Source organism: Schistocerca americana, chromosome 4 (genome assembly GCF_021461395.2).
Source record: "Schistocerca americana isolate TAMUIC-IGC-003095 chromosome 4, iqSchAmer2.1, whole genome shotgun sequence".
Taxonomy (NCBI): domain Eukaryota; kingdom Metazoa; phylum Arthropoda; class Insecta; order Orthoptera; family Acrididae; genus Schistocerca; species Schistocerca americana.
This window is the reverse complement of record NC_060122.1, coordinates 615757892-615773508: the sequence shown is the minus strand read 5'-3', so window position 1 is coordinate 615773508 and position 15617 is coordinate 615757892. Positions and strand designations below refer to the sequence as shown.

At 42.0% G+C, this 15617-nt stretch overlaps 1 protein-coding gene across 1 annotated transcript in view; it reads left to right on the top strand.

Moving 5' to 3' along the window:
- LOC124612761 (NF-X1-type zinc finger protein NFXL1) overlaps positions 1 to 6915 on the top strand; it is a 110809-nt gene extending 103894 nt beyond the window's left edge. The window contains exon 13 of the mRNA XM_047141154.1: positions 6360 to 6915. Coding sequence (XP_046997110.1) covers positions 6360 to 6584 — 225 coding nt within the window. The 3' untranslated portion in view covers positions 6585 to 6915. The remainder of the gene's footprint in view (positions 1 to 6359) is intronic.
- Positions 6916 to 15617: the final 8702 nt, after the last annotated feature.

Below are 15617 nucleotides of genomic sequence, written 5' to 3'. Positions count from 1 at the left end.
GTTTAATCCCTCAATACCATGAGGATTATGTGATAAATACTGACCAAACAGGTAAATACATGTTTTCTGCGTACAAAATGTTTTTACCGATGTAAAATATATCAATTCAAATTTAATTACAGAAAAAGATATTTACATACTCATTTGAATATTGTTTAATATTAAAAATACTATTGTTTCAGGATGCCAATATCAATCTGTTTTCAACAGGACTCTCACTGAAAAATGGAGTAAAAAAGTTTTCGTGAAAAAGTCTGATTTGAATAAAGTGACGCATTCGTACACCGCCCAGTATTCAATAACATTATCTGGAAAACTGCTCCCACATGTCTTCATATGCTTACAAGAAGTGACCGGTCATTTCGGACCTCGTATTCACAACTTAATAGATGGCTATGCCAATACTTATACGAACTTCATCGTAACATCGTCGAAGTCCAGAAAATTAACAACAGTTTTATACATGGATTTTCTCCGGAAATGTTTAAAATCTGATGTCGGGGAGAATAAATATTTACTTCTCATTGACTCTTGGGAAGGTCAAATGAATCCAGAGATATATTATGCAATTTTTCAAGATGGCGAAAATATGCCAACTTGGTCTGTAAAAGTCATACCTCCAAAATGCACTCCTTTGGTACACCCTTGTGATGTTTAGTTTTAAAGGTAAGTTAAAAATTTCATAAAGTGCTTGCAAAATTGCAGCGCATCACTACAGGAGAATCGTGAAATTAATTTGTAGGAAGATTGTATAAAAATTCATTCTGTAATTCACCATCAATTATCATCACCAATATTCCAAGACACGATTCAATATGCCTGGTTTGCCTCAAAATTATCAGAAACTCGAAACATTTTTGTAAATGTTAATGGGGCATGTTTTTGTACAGATTTATTGCAAACGCCCTGTGATTGTAAAAAATCCGCTTTTATGTGTTGTGCAAGATGTCGCAAAAATTATTGCTTTGTTTGTTTTTACGATAATTACCACTGCTGGTCTTGTTTATAATTATTATATGTATAAAATTGAATGTTTCCCAATCAACTTTGTTATTCTGATTAAAAACCCAATGTTTCTCCTCATGTACTTTACAATGAAAAATTGAAAACCCACCGCTATGAATTGTGTTGTTGGCAAAAAAGAAAATAATTTTTATTCAATAATGTGACTAATGTGTTAAAGATAATGTAGGTTTGGGAAACTTTCTGAATGATTGGTGGAATACAAAAAAAAAGTGCCGCAGGAGGAATCGAACTCGAGACCTCTAGCGTAAGAGTCCAAGCTCTAACCATCTAGGCCAGACGGTGGCTCGGCAGTGGACTAACATTTTATACTCATAAGGCACCTACGAAACTTTGGATCGATTTTTCTCGGCATTTTCCAAGTAGTGCGTCCTAGTATTTTAACCACGTGAGGTGTTGGGGTCCTCTTTCACCACAAAAAACTTCGGACAAATCCCCGACCCCACGATCGTGCTGTCTCCTTGTAAGTGGTCAAGAGGTCCCCCTTCAACCAAATCAGATATTGTTCAAATTTGGTGTGCAAATTTACTAAGTCATCAAAGAAATAGTTACAAATTACCGGTTCCCAAATTTTAGTACTAGTTCTTTTTGAGTTGTGGCAGCCCTTTGTGAGTTGTGGCCTTGTAAGTGAAGCATGTGCAAATGCCGCAGCGACATTTCCAAAATTTCAGTTGTGTATGGTGTGCTGTAATTCAGTCAAGATAAGTTGGCAAGATAGTTGAACGGTTTTCATTTGTGCTCAAAGTTGGTAATAAATTGCTCCCAAGTTGAAGTAACTTGATCTCTTTAAGCAGCTGGTTTAGGAACCTCTCCTTTTGTAACCTTAACGGTTAGTAACTTGTTTATAAAACCTGCAAGTTTCATAACTTTTGGGTTCATAGTTTTTTACAGATGGGGTGAAATTGCCTGAAAACAAATTTTCTGCGAAAGTAAATGATTTTTGAACCTATGTATCTCATAAGGGACACCTGATCCATACTTGCATTAACTAACATTTGAAAGAGCTGCATTTCTTTATGTAATATCAAATTACCTCAAATGTTTTTATTTTTATAAACCTACGAATATCCAGTAAAATTCCTCATACAAATGACTGAGGTCATTTCAGAGAAATAAGGACATAAAGATGAAAATATTTCTGTCATCAAATCGACACCAAAGTTCTACATTTTATCATTTTGCTTTCAATTTCTCCCAGAAACGAGAATTCTTGGGAATGTAGTTTTTAGTGACATGAGCTACAGATTTCAGCAGAAAATTAAATATAAATGTTTGTGTATTGGTAGTGATGTTTTTGGTCTCCTTCATTTTTGCGAAGAAATCTGATGAAGTGCTCATCAAATGCAAGCTTTTGAAAAAAATATGTAAAGCAGTTATTGTTTTCTCACATGTATGATTATATTTATTTTTGGTTCTTCTGTTTTCCAGTATGTGATGTCCCATGTGTAACATAAAAATTACGTACAATTGTTGACCATTTTAACTGAAAATGAATTAATACAGTGCCTAAGTTTTTGCATAATTAATGACAGCCTAAAACATGACATAAGTTACAGTTCACTTCTTTCTGACAAAATGTGACTTACTGAAACAAAAAGTGACAAATTTGCATAAAATCATACACTTCAGTAATGGGTCTGAAGCTCTGTACAAAAATGTCAAGAATTTCACCAGTCTCTGCCACTACTCAAAGATCTTGGTGCAAATGCTGAATGAAACTTTTTGTAAAAAGTTATTTAAAATCTGCACGTCATGGAATTGGAGGCATTGTAAAATGATTGTCTGTGCAGTCTAGCCTAAAGTGCCCAAAGGAAACCCAAACCCTCACACCTTTTGACTTAGACGCATTCTGTGAGAAAAGCTTGAATAAAATTCAGTTCATTTTTGTTGAGAATGGCCAAATTGAATCAGCCAGAACTACTCAAGAAGAAAGGTTTTCCTTGGTTTCTGGAGTTGCTTAAACAAGAGAAAATAACTAGCTTATTTCATTTGAATTGAAGTGAAAATGTTGTCAAGGAGCTTCTTGTTACTTGGTGCCAAAATATCAAAACTAACTGATGATGTTGCCTCAGGAGATGCTGAGTCACAGGTAGGCACAACAAAAAGACTGTCGGAACGTGAGCTTTTGGTCAACAAGGCCTTCATGACATACAGATCAATCCATGCGTCCTTGTGGCCCTTTGAGATTATTTCACTGGCCAGTTTGAATCCCTGATAAGCACATAATGATGATCTACCAGTGCCAGTGCCAACTACAACAGTGTGTCAGCATTACAGTTTTCCAGAACAAAAATTTATGAAAAATTTATCATTGCAGCACTATTGCTGTTTCTTGATTAAACTTTGTCAGCTTGGGATGTTGCATGGGAAAATCTGCTTGGAAATTTGTTTAAAATCCACACAAGGCTTAGGGACCTTGAAGGAGTCCCCTACCTGTCACTGGACTTGCCTGGATGTTGGGAGTCCCCCTTGGCAGGGATGCCAGTTTTTTCCTAACTGATAGTGACAGCAACTTGGGCTACACAGACTTTTTATTATATTGAGACTGACAGTTACTTTAAATCTTAAGTTTTGTGATACTTCAAAATATTCATTCACTTGAGAATCTTTCTGAGATATTTGTAGACCTTCCAGGAAAAGTATTTGTGGAATTTTGATATTTTGTAGAGAAAAAGATCCTCTTTCAAGTGCTAGATGATGCTAGTGTAGATCAGGTGTTCCTTCTGACAAGGAAGCATCACCAACTCAACCTCATATTGTGAGGAGAAAAAAGCACACTTTTAAGGCATCAGTACCAGCAGTTAATCCTGCTTGAAAATTTGGCTCATAATTCTGAAAGCACGCAGTTACGATCATCGGAATTTACAGCTTTTAAACTCCACGCACATTGGCTCTTTGTCACTCGCTCCACCCTGCTGCAGCTGCCTAAAGCCCAAGTGTGAAGTACTGGACAGCAGAGTGAGTGAGAGGTGCAGCTTCATAATGTCAACTAAAAAACAAGTGATAGTGCTTCGTTCATTGCATGTGGTTTGTATCCTGTAGTAGTTGCCAGATATCTCGTTGCTTTTAACACTTTTATATTGTGATTCACAAATGCACTCTAAATTAATTAAATGAATGAGTGCACCACTGAAAAAATAGTGTAGTGTTATTTTCTTTGAATTGAAAAGCCGACACTGATAAAGTGAATTTCATTTCATGATTAAATCGCAAATTGAAAATCATTCCTGCATTTCGTAATAATTCTTCAGTTGCTTAGGTTTATTCATTTTGATTTTCAGGCATGTATGCACCCATGTATATAAGTAACATTGAAGACACATGTACAACAGGTTAATATATTAGGTATTATTTTCATGTAAAACAATGTATTCTCAAACAAGACTTCAAAATATGTTCGTCATAAGCAACCTCCCTCTGCTTCTCTGCCATCAACATCACATGAATAGGAGGGCTCTGCTGTACAGTACTTTGGGCATTCAGCAGCTGCAGTGGGGTGAAGTGAAAAACGAACAACCACTGGAAGTGAAGTTCAAAAGATGTACATACAGAAGGTCATGACTGTGTACTGTCACAATTATAGCCCAAATTTTTGCATGTGATCGTTTGTGGAGGCTGATCACTGGCAATTGTGCTTTTTCGTCTGTAAAATATTTAATTTCATTCATCATAACCGATGTTTTCAGAAAGCCTATAACTGTGTCATTCATGATTTAAATAATGAAAAACTGCACCAGTTACATATTCTGTCATGCTTAGCACAACACACTTGAGAATTCATCGTCATTCTCAAATGCAATTGTAAAGAAATCACTTGAAAATGAGAATAAATTCTTGAAACATGTTGTGTTAAGTGTGAAAAAGTATGTAAGTCGTGCAGTTTCTCATGATTTAAGTCATTAAAGTATAAGGTCAAGTTTGTGATGTTTCCTTGTGAGGTACTTGGATTCAAAATTCACTTACTTTGGCAACAAATTTGTTTTCTGGCAGCTTCATCCCAATTTGTCAAAACTATGAAGCCAAAAGTGATAAAACATACAGGTTTTAGAGACAAACTACTAGACCATAAGATCACAAAAGAAGAGGTTTGTAAAGCATCTGCATAAAAAGAACTTCAACTAAGGAGCGATTTTGTCACCATAAAATTTGATGACAAATTTGAGTGCCACCTGAGGCGAGAATAATGAGCCAAATGACATAAAGTTATAGAATGTGAACAAAGTTGAATAGTTTACAATCCTGCCAAGTTTTGCACTTTTTCTACAGTTAACAACTGAATTACAGCACTTCAATCGTGGCTAAAATTTTTAAATTGTCACTGCAGCATTTGCACCTTGCAGATTAGTGCACAGACATCAGTTTACAGGAGTTCAATACAGTTCTCAAAAACACTTGTAATAATCAACTTTTATGTTTTGCCAGCATAATTAAATGCAAAACATTTCAATTCATAACATCGAATTGTTCATAGCTTAATGTGTAGCATTCTAGACTCATATTTGAGGTGTCTTGTTTCCCACTAAAGGCATTTTAAATTTTTATTTAAATTCATATTTGTCATCAAATTGGAATGTTAATGAACAAATATTGCTGTGAATCATGGTTTTTAATCAAAATAACATTTTCCGTTTTAAGTATTAACCATATTTGTAATTAAGTAAAATACCTTTGAGTATTATGTTTGTGTTAGAAACAGGAAACTAAAATATGATGTTTATGAACATTTTACTTTGATTAAAAATTGAGATTCAAGTCAATATTTGTTGATTAAAATTTCAGTTTCATAATATATATGAATACAAATAAAACATTAAAAAATCTGCTTCTAGTGGGAATCAAACCAGCAACCTCATGGTTACGAGACTAAAATGCTATGGACTCTGTTACAAGTGATCCGATTCATTAATTTGAATTTTTTTTTTTATTTAACAGTGCTTGGAATCTTCAAATTAGAGAGCGCGAGAGAGACGAGTATTTTTGATAAATCCATCATACTGCTTTAGGAAACTGATTTCACCTTGTTAAAGATTGTTAATGGTACTGGACGAGGGCATACCCATGGATGCTGACTAGAAGCAAATGTTCCAGAGTTATTTTTCATGAAATGTCAAAATAAAAAATTATTTTGACATTAAGTGCAAAACTAACACCAGTTACACTTACCCTCATTTTGTCAGGTCCTAGGGATGTTCTTGGCACCGAACATTACAGAAACATTAATAATTCCATTTGGACATAGACTTTTAATGTGCAATATGTCTTTTGGCTAAAGCTATGTTACATTACATGTTCTTACTGCATGGCTCTTGTTATGATGGATGTGTGTTGTCCTTTAGGCTCGTGAATTGGAGGAACTGCAAAAGCAAAAGGAAGAGGATCGTAAAAATCAGGAAGAACTTGAAAGGTTCCAAAAGAAGTTTCAAGGGCGGAAAAAACATCGTGATCGTCGCCAGCAAGAAGGTGGTGACCAGTCACACTCTCTACTGTCTCGCTATTGGTTTATTGCACTCTGTGGAATAGTAGGTGTTATTGTAAGCTTCTATTTGGTTACACAGGTATAACAACTCTCATGAGAGTTGTCAGGTCTATGCAGCATTTCACATTAATGGATTATGTTCCTGAATTGTGATAATACAGTTGTAGGAAACAATTGGTGTGTGCATCAAATGTTATTTTGGTTTGATGCTATGGCATATGTGGTTTATTTGTAGTTGTACTACAATTTGGTATATTGTTACCCACTGTGACAATAAAGGCTGTTCATGTCTGTCACAGACTGTTGTATACACAAGCACAGATAATTTTAATCAGAGTTCCTATGTGTGCAGATAGTGGAAAAGAATGAATGAGATTTGGTGTCATGCTCAATAAATAAAAGAATATACTGTAAAATTGAGGAGCTTTTTGATATGTTGAAACAACTGTAACCCCATCCTTCCCTGAGAACATCCGTCTCATAACTAGCTGTGGACAAAGCAGAATAATTATGGCTTCATGTTCCACTCGCAAGCAGTGTAAGCTAAAACAAACAAGTGTGCTAGTTAACAGCTAGACAGTAATGAAATCATTTAAAATTAGTATTATTTAGAATTTGCAAGTCAATTAGCTTTACTCTTGATCATAATTTATTGCTGATCCATTTAGGAGATATACAGGGTGACACAAAGAAACAAGAAAGTTGATGTTGGGAGTCCTGCAACAGTAACAGAAAAAGGCCTCAAACCGTGTACAAGTATTGGGTACTTAGTTACCATAGAGCAATGGGGATGGTGCAGGGCATACTGTCACCGTATGTGCATCTTACTGAAAGGACAACTGACTGACAGCTGTGTGTCGAGTGTTTCAGTGCTGCTATCAGATCCCACATAGCAGTCAAGTTTTGTCTGTACATGCAATCACAACATGGGTTCAGAATTTTGATTAGACTATTTTAGCTTTGAGGAAGAAGTCTGGTGGGGCAGTATGGTCTGAAGGTACCTGACAACTGTGATACAAAACGAGATGTCATTGAAATGTGTCTTTGTCACTTAATGCAAAAACTTGCCTCCTCATTGCAGCTCCTTGTCAAGCATTCTTATTTTAATATGTATACAAACACCAGATTGTGCAATAACTGAATCCGAATGACTATCCTGGGCCTACAAATTGGTGAACAATTAATGGCTAAAGTTGATGAGGATGCAAACTTCATTCACAATCTTTGGATGTCAGATGAAGACCATTTTCACTTCAGTGGTTATGTAAATAAACAGAACTTCAGTTACTGGGCTCAAAGACATCCTCTTCAGCTTCATCTTTGTGCCGATTACACAGTACCAATGTTACCATATGGTGTGCAATGTCTTGTCGTAGGGTTATAGGTTGTTCTGTCTGAACGTTTATGCCACCATGTTAGAGACATTTCTGGCTGCAAGACTAACACATTTCCAAATCTTTACATTCACAACACATGGTTTAAACAAGACGAAGCTAACTTGCATACTTCCAGACTGTAAGATCCCATCCATGGTAGAGGCAGGTGATCACTCAGATTTGGCACAACTTTGAAATACAGAAAGGTCTTGATTGCACGGTTCTTTATTAATAAAGGATTGTGTGATCAAGACCTATCTATATCTCAGAGTTGTACCAGACAGTAAGAAGTTTCAGTATGGTGTAATTCGTAGGAATGCTAACAACACTTGGTCACCCTGGTCCCCAGATCTTTGAGTATGTAACTTCTTTTATGGGAACATCTGAAGATTGCTGTGTACCAAGATTAATCCAAGCACCATAACTCAGTTCAAGAGAGAGATTGGAGAGGAAATTGCTGCAGCAGAATGGACAGTGCTGCATGCAGTACTCCAAAGCCAGGATCAGGCTTTGTACACCCGCAGTCAATGGAAGCACCTTGAGGGGATGCGGCTTGGGAAGGCAGTGTGAAAAACACGGTAGCACTCCTCTTGATAAACAAACCACTACAAAACACTGATATTGACGCGGGGTAAGAATTCTGCCGTGTGCACATACCCTGGCGAAGCGCAGCAGATGACAATGCGAGCTGCCGAGAGCATGGACAGGAGATGTTTCCTCATCGAAATGGAAGAAGAGACTAGCCAAGCGATGGTTTGGCACGCGTGGCGTCTGGAAAGCATGGCCACAAAAGCTCTACATCCAGCAAAAGTGACCAGCGACAGTGCTGGGAAGATGCAATGGTACCTCGGCTGGTAGGCATGTTGCTGATCGTTGGATTTCAGACTGTGCAGCACGTCATCTGCTGCTTCAAGTGGAGGCGATGGAAGGAGTAGCCACACAGGTCCTCCCTTTTGAGAGGAAAAGACTGGTGCCAACTGCAGAGAGTGTGTTTGGAGCTGACAGGATGCTGGCTGGAGGACATCCACAGGTTGTCGCTGCTGTGCTTGTGCTGTAGTTTCTGGTGAGAGGAGGGGCATGGGCAGCTCCCTGTGCGTGGCATTGGGAGCTTGTGAAATAGCATCACTGTTCCAGTGGTGCAGGCACTAGCGTTGGGAATAGCCAGCATGTGTGGGGACATGGTGCTGTCTGCATCGACTGGAGGTTGTGGAAAGGGTAGTGGGATGGCGATATCACGGTCCCAGTCATATAGTCGGTTGGCAGAGGACCAGAGGCAGTGTCGGCTGGCGGTGTGTTGGACATGGCATCAGGGGCGGCGGCGGCTGGTGAAACATCAAGAACAGCATTTGGGTTGGTGTTGGCATGCCTCGTATTGGGGAGGACAAGTTGGTGGTGCTAGAACTGGGGCCGGTGGCAGGTGGGGCAACTCCACCCCGATTGTGCTGTGCTTGTTGGCTGAAGGGGGCTCTAGGACATAGGAGACAGTTATTACAGCTGTGTACAGATCAGTGGAAAATGTCTTGTCCCCGTGTCGCAACACAAAGTGTGGGCCCAAATACTGAGGGTGGAGTGGCAGCTGGTATGCATCCACCTGAAGCATGACGTGTGTGCATGCTGCGAGTTCACGGCTGGGCTGTGAAGCCATGGAGCTGCTGCATGAAACCTGGGATGGTGCTTCCAGGAGGGATAATGGTCACTTCCAAAAAATCGCCAGAAATGGTGAGTGCCCATCCACATACCATCTCAGTGACAGAAGTTCGCAGGTAGTTTTTGTGTGTGATCCGCAGGCCTAGAAGTACCAGTAGTAGGGCAGCAGGCCATTTGGAAGAATAACATGAGGGTAGCTTTAAGTGTGCAGTGAAGTCACTCCACCATGCCATTAACTGCAGGGTGGTAACTGGTGGCATGGTGGAAATTGGAACCTGAGGTGACTGTCAGAGATGAGAAGAGGGCCAAGGTGAATTGGCGCCCGCAATCTACAGTGATGTCATGTGGCTATCCGAAGTAGGACACCCAGGTCCGAACAAAGGCTGCAGCCACAGTTTCGGCTGAAACGTCAGGGTAGGAGTGGCCTCCGGCCAGCAAGTAAATCTGTCAATAATTGTTAGCAAATATTGATATCCATCGGAGAAGGTAGAGGGCCACCAGTATCGAGGTGAACAGGTGTAGTGTGGAAAAGGAGGCCGCATGGGAGTGAACATACTGTCTGAACTTGGTGTGTTGGCATGGAACACAAGACTGGGCGCAGTTACTGTAGTTGTGTTGGATGCCCAGCCAGGCGAAGCATTGTTTCATGAGGGTGCCTGGGTGTGCGAGGCCATAGACGTGGTCAAATGCTGGTTTTCGGAAGGCAGGAGTGAGGATGTGGGGGAGGCGACTGTTGGAACAGACAGGTTGTGCAGGATCCATGAGGATGTCACACCACTTCTTGGAGTCAGGTATGGAGGTTGAAGCCAGAGTCTGTATTCTGAATGGCATGGGGTAGGTCCGGACACCCTCTTGAGCAGTGGCCAGGGCACTGTAGTCACCCACGTGGCGCAGGAGCGGCTGAGGCAATCTGCCACAATATCAATGCCAGCAACATGCCAGGTGGCGATAGTGAACTGTGAGATGTACTCATGTGGCCTAAACTGTTGAGGTGAGATCTGGTCTATGTCTTTCCTGCAAAATCCAGAGGCGAGGAGGCGGTGGTCTGTCATAATCATAAAGACGCATCTCTCAACTAAAGATCGGAAATAGCAGACAGCTTCATGGAATACGAGCAGCTCACAGTCGTATGCACCCAAGCAGCGTTGTGCATCAGAGAGCTTGGATAAAAAGAAGGTGAGTGATAGCCAGACATTTTCCACGTATTGTTGTAGGAAGGCCCTGATAGCCATCTGGGTCACTTCCGCCTCTATAGTGAGGGGGGCAAGATGGTGGGGATGGGCTTGAAATGGCTGCATTGGCGAGGTCCCATGCTGTTTTTCTTTTGAAGCTCTTGATCAGGGCCTGAGTCCAAGGGACCAGCTTGTTGCCTTTGTTTTCCACAGAATGCTGTAGTAGGGGGCTCTTGTGTGGCAGCGGCGTCCTTACGATGGTGATGGAAAAAGTTGACCTTTCCAATGAAATGCCGGAGGTCTTTGAAGGTAGTATGGTGTGGAAAGTCTGTTATGCCTGTACTGTCTCAGGGAGGGGGTGAGAGCTGACAGCAGAGACTGTGTCCAAGGTATTTGACCTCGCTTGCTCCAAAAATGCATTTTGCCAAGTTTAGGATCACTCCTGCTTCCTGTAGGCGAGATAAAATTTCACATAATGTTGGCAGTGTATAGTAGGATTCCTGGAGCAGATGAATATATCATCTAGACCGGCAAAACATCACAGTGGATGGTGGATGTTGTCCAAAAACCGCTGCTGTGTTTATGTGGCAGTGGGGAGGCCGAATGTCATGAATGCACTCTCGAACAGGCTGAAAGGTGTGATTATGGCTGTTCTCTCAATGTCCTCTGGGATTTGTGTGTAGATTTTAGTGCAATCTATTTTATTGAAGGTAGTAGCTCCCAAGATGGCATCGTTGTAGGTGCGGAGGAGTGGAACAGGATACCAGTCAGGGATGGTGCGGGCATTGAGTTTATGATAATCACTAGAAGGGTGCCAAGAACTGTCCTTTATGGGGGGTGAAGTGAAGAGCTGAACCCCAGCCATTTTTGGAAAGGTGAACTACGCTTGCGTCGAACAGCCCTTCGTACTGCTGACATTTGCTGACAATTATTGACAGATTTACTCACTGGCCAGAGGCCACCCCTATCTCTGACATTTTGGCTGAAACTGTAGCTGCAGCCTTTGTTTGGACCTGGGTGTCCCACTTCGGATGGCCACATGACATCACCGCAGATTGCAGGTGCCAATTCACCTTGGCCCTCTTCTCATCTCTGACAGTCACCTGCAGCTCCAATTTCCACCATGCCACCAGCTAACACCCTTAAAGCTGCCTTCACATGTTATTCTTCCAAATGGCCTGCTGGGATTTTGTACTTGTGATGGAGGAGGGGGTGCACATGGCAGATAACTGGGGAGCCAGGGGTAGTGGGGATGTAACACACAGTGTCATGCTGAACGTTTCAGGGGCACTGGGTGGCTGGACGAGGAGGTGGAAATTTGCAAGGAGCTGAGCATATGGGCCTGATACCGTTAGCTGTTTCATGGTGAAAAACATTGTGGGGCAGAAGCTGCAGCGGATGGTCCTACCAGAGGTGCCGTCAACTACAGAACACTTCACTACATCAGCCAGTAGGTTGTAATGACCGAGGAAGTCGGTGCTCAGAATGGGGTCAGTAATGTCCGCGACCTGAAGGTCCTGCAGTTTTCACTGGAAGCCTGCATCCTGCATCGAGCGAGCAAGTATGCACCACATAAGTAGGGATGACTGAGTTGGTGGTGGTGGCGGTGATGAAGAGGGGAGGGGGCGGGGGCTGAGATTTAGGATTAGTTTTGGGGGGGGGGGGGGGGAAGCTGGAGCATATCGACAAGATAGTGGACACAAGGACTATTGTCATTCAAATCCTGTACGAAGAGGTGCTATGAAGTAGTACTGCAACTGAACATGCCTACTGCCAGCAGCTTCCGGGGTTTGGGAACCAGGAGCACAGAGATCTGCAGTTGGTCATGTTCTCACCAAACCTCTAGTGGTACCAACAAGCTGTGGCTACTTTGCAGTGGTTGTTGTTGTCAGGGGGCAGTCAGAACCATGCCGACAGGGGTGGCCGTATTTTCCTGGGTCAGCATCATGTGATTCAGGGCAGTCAGCCCCTGGTGGCAGGTGTGTGAGGTATAGGCGGGCAACGCTGGCCTTAAGTGCTGTCATCTTGGAGCTCAGGTGCATCAGAATCTGGCACAGATCGGGGGCCTGCTTTTGGGGCAGAGGGTATTAGTGGCAGGTGGCTTTTGGACAGGTGGGTCAATAGGCCCCAGAGCTGCAAGGTGGTAGCCGGCGTTCCACAGTGCAGCCGCGGCAAGGAAGGAGTTCAGAATTTGAAGATCGTTGTGTCACCTAATGATAAATGGGCATGGGAGGCCAGGGCAGCCCGAATTAGGGCAGGAAGGCACATGAGCAAGCAGTTTAGGAGCAGGCCTTTGGGGGGGAGTATGTGCAGTTTGGTGAGTGCTCGGATGTAATCCAGCAACCGGGAGGCATGCGTGTCGTCGTACTGCTCAGAAGATAACAACTTAAATGCCACTGCAGCTCTGAAGGTGCAAAGCTGGAAACGAAGCGTTCACTTAGGTTAGTGTAGCTCTCGTTGGGGGAGGTGAAGTAACATCCTGGACTTGGACAGCCATGCTCGGCTCCAGGTGGCTGACAATAATTCCAGATTGTGTTGTGTCACTCGTGATAGAGCAACCTGCAAAGTGGGTCTTGAAAGCATGGCTGTCTAAGCTTTACCTCCGGCAGAAGTGACCAGCGAGGGTCTTGTGGTGGTGATACCTTGGCTTGAAGGCACTTCACTGATTGCTGTATTTTGGTCTGCGCAGCCCATCTGCTGCTACAGGTGGAGGTGACGGAAGGAGTTGTCCCTGTACTGCCCATAGCTAAATATTGCTCAAGTTTATGGGACATATGATTTATATTTTTTTCACCAGACACATAATCTTCCCTATCATAAATTACTAAAGAAGAAATGTATGTATAAAAGAATATATATGAAAATAAGACACATTCAATCTTGAATTAAAGACATTGCCACTATAGAGTGATTCAAACTAAAAAGTCCCCAGTTTGGGCTAACAGGGAACATCAATCAGATACAATTAAGGGTGCTCCAAATGAACCCTTATTCAACTGGTGAACGAATGTAATAGAAATTTTGAAATATGTTAACTGATATAGACTTCAGAGTAAATCGTGAAGATGTTATTCACAAAACTGTACATCTACATCTACATACATACTTCGCAATCCACCATACGGTGTGTGGCGGAGGGTACCTCATACCACAACTAGCATCTTCTCTCCCTGTTCCACTCCCAAACAGAACGAGGGAAAAATGACTGCCTATATGCCTCTGTACGAGCCCTAATCTCTCTTATCTTATCTTTGTGGTCTTTCTGCGAAATGAAAGTTGGCGGCAGTAAAATTGTACTGCAGTCAGCCTCAAATGCTGGTTCTCTAAATTTCCTCAGTAGCGATTCACAAAAAGAATGCCTCCTATCCTCTAGAGACTCCCACCCGAGTTCCTGAAGCATTTCCATAACACTCGCGTGACGATCAAACCTACCAGTAACAAATCTAGCAGCCCGCCTCTGAATTGCTTCTATGTCCTCCCTCAATCCAATCTGATAGGGATCCCAAACACTCGAGCAGTACTCAAGAATAGGTCGTATTAGTGTTTTTTAAGCTATCTCCTTTACAGATGAACCACATCTTCCCAAAATTCTACCAATGAACCGAAGACGACTATCCACCTTCCCCACAACTGCCATTACATGCTTGTCCCACTTCATATCGCTCTGCAATGTTACGCCCAAATATTTAATCGACGTGACTGTGTCAAGCACTACGCTACTAATGGAGTATTCAAACATTACAGGATTCTTTTTCCTAGTCATCTGCATTAATTTACATTTATTCTATATTTAGAGTTAGCTGCCATTCTTTACACCAATCACAAATCCTGTCCAAGTTATCTCGTATCCTCCAACAGTCACTCAACGACGACACCTTCCCGTACACCACAGCATCATCAGCAAACAGCCGCACATTGCTATCCACCCTATCCAAAAGATCATTTACATAGATAGAAAACAACAGCAGACCTACCACACTTCCCTGGGGCACTCCAGATGATACCCTCACCTCCAATGAACACTCACCATCGAGAACAACTTAAGAAGTCTTCGAGCCACTCACATACTTGGGAACCAATCCCATATGCTCATACCTTAGTTAGGAGTCTGCAGTGGGGCACCGAGTCAAACGCTTTCTGGAAGTCAAGGAATATGGCATCCATCTGATACCCTCCATTCATGGTTCGCAAGATATCATGTGAAAAAAGGGCGAGTTGCGTTTCACAGGAGCGATGCTTTCTAAAGCCATGCTGATGCATGGACAGCAACTTCTCTGTCTCAAGGAAATTCATTATATTCAAACTGAGAATATGTTCGAGAATCCTGCAACAAACCGATGTTAAGGATATTGGTCTGTAATTTTGACGATCCGTTCTTCTACCCTTCCTATATACAGGCGTCACCTGCACTTTTTTCCAGTCGCTCGGGACTTAAAGTTGGGCAAGAGATTCGCGATAAATGCAAGCTAAGTAAGGAGCCAATGCAGTAGAGCACTCTCTGTAAAACCGAATTGGAATCCCATCAGGACCTGGCAATTTATTTCTTTTCAATCCATTCAGCTGCTTCACAACCCCAGGGATGTCTATCACTATGTCCTCCATACAGGAATCTGTACGAGATTCAAACAGCGGTATGTTTGTACGATCCTCCTGCATGAAAGATTTCTCAAAAGCTAAATTTAAAATTTCAGCTTTCGTTTTGCTGTCTTCTGTTGCCAGGCCAGACTGATCAGTGAGTGACTGGATGGAAGCCTTCGACCCACTCACCAATTTTACGTAAAACCAGAATTTCCTTGGGTTTTCAGCAAGATCTTTTGCTAAGGTATGACAGTGGTAGTGGTTGAATGCTTCGCGCATCACTCTTTTTACAACAGCACGAATCTCTACTAACTTTTGCCTGTCCTCATGCTCCCGATCTTTCTT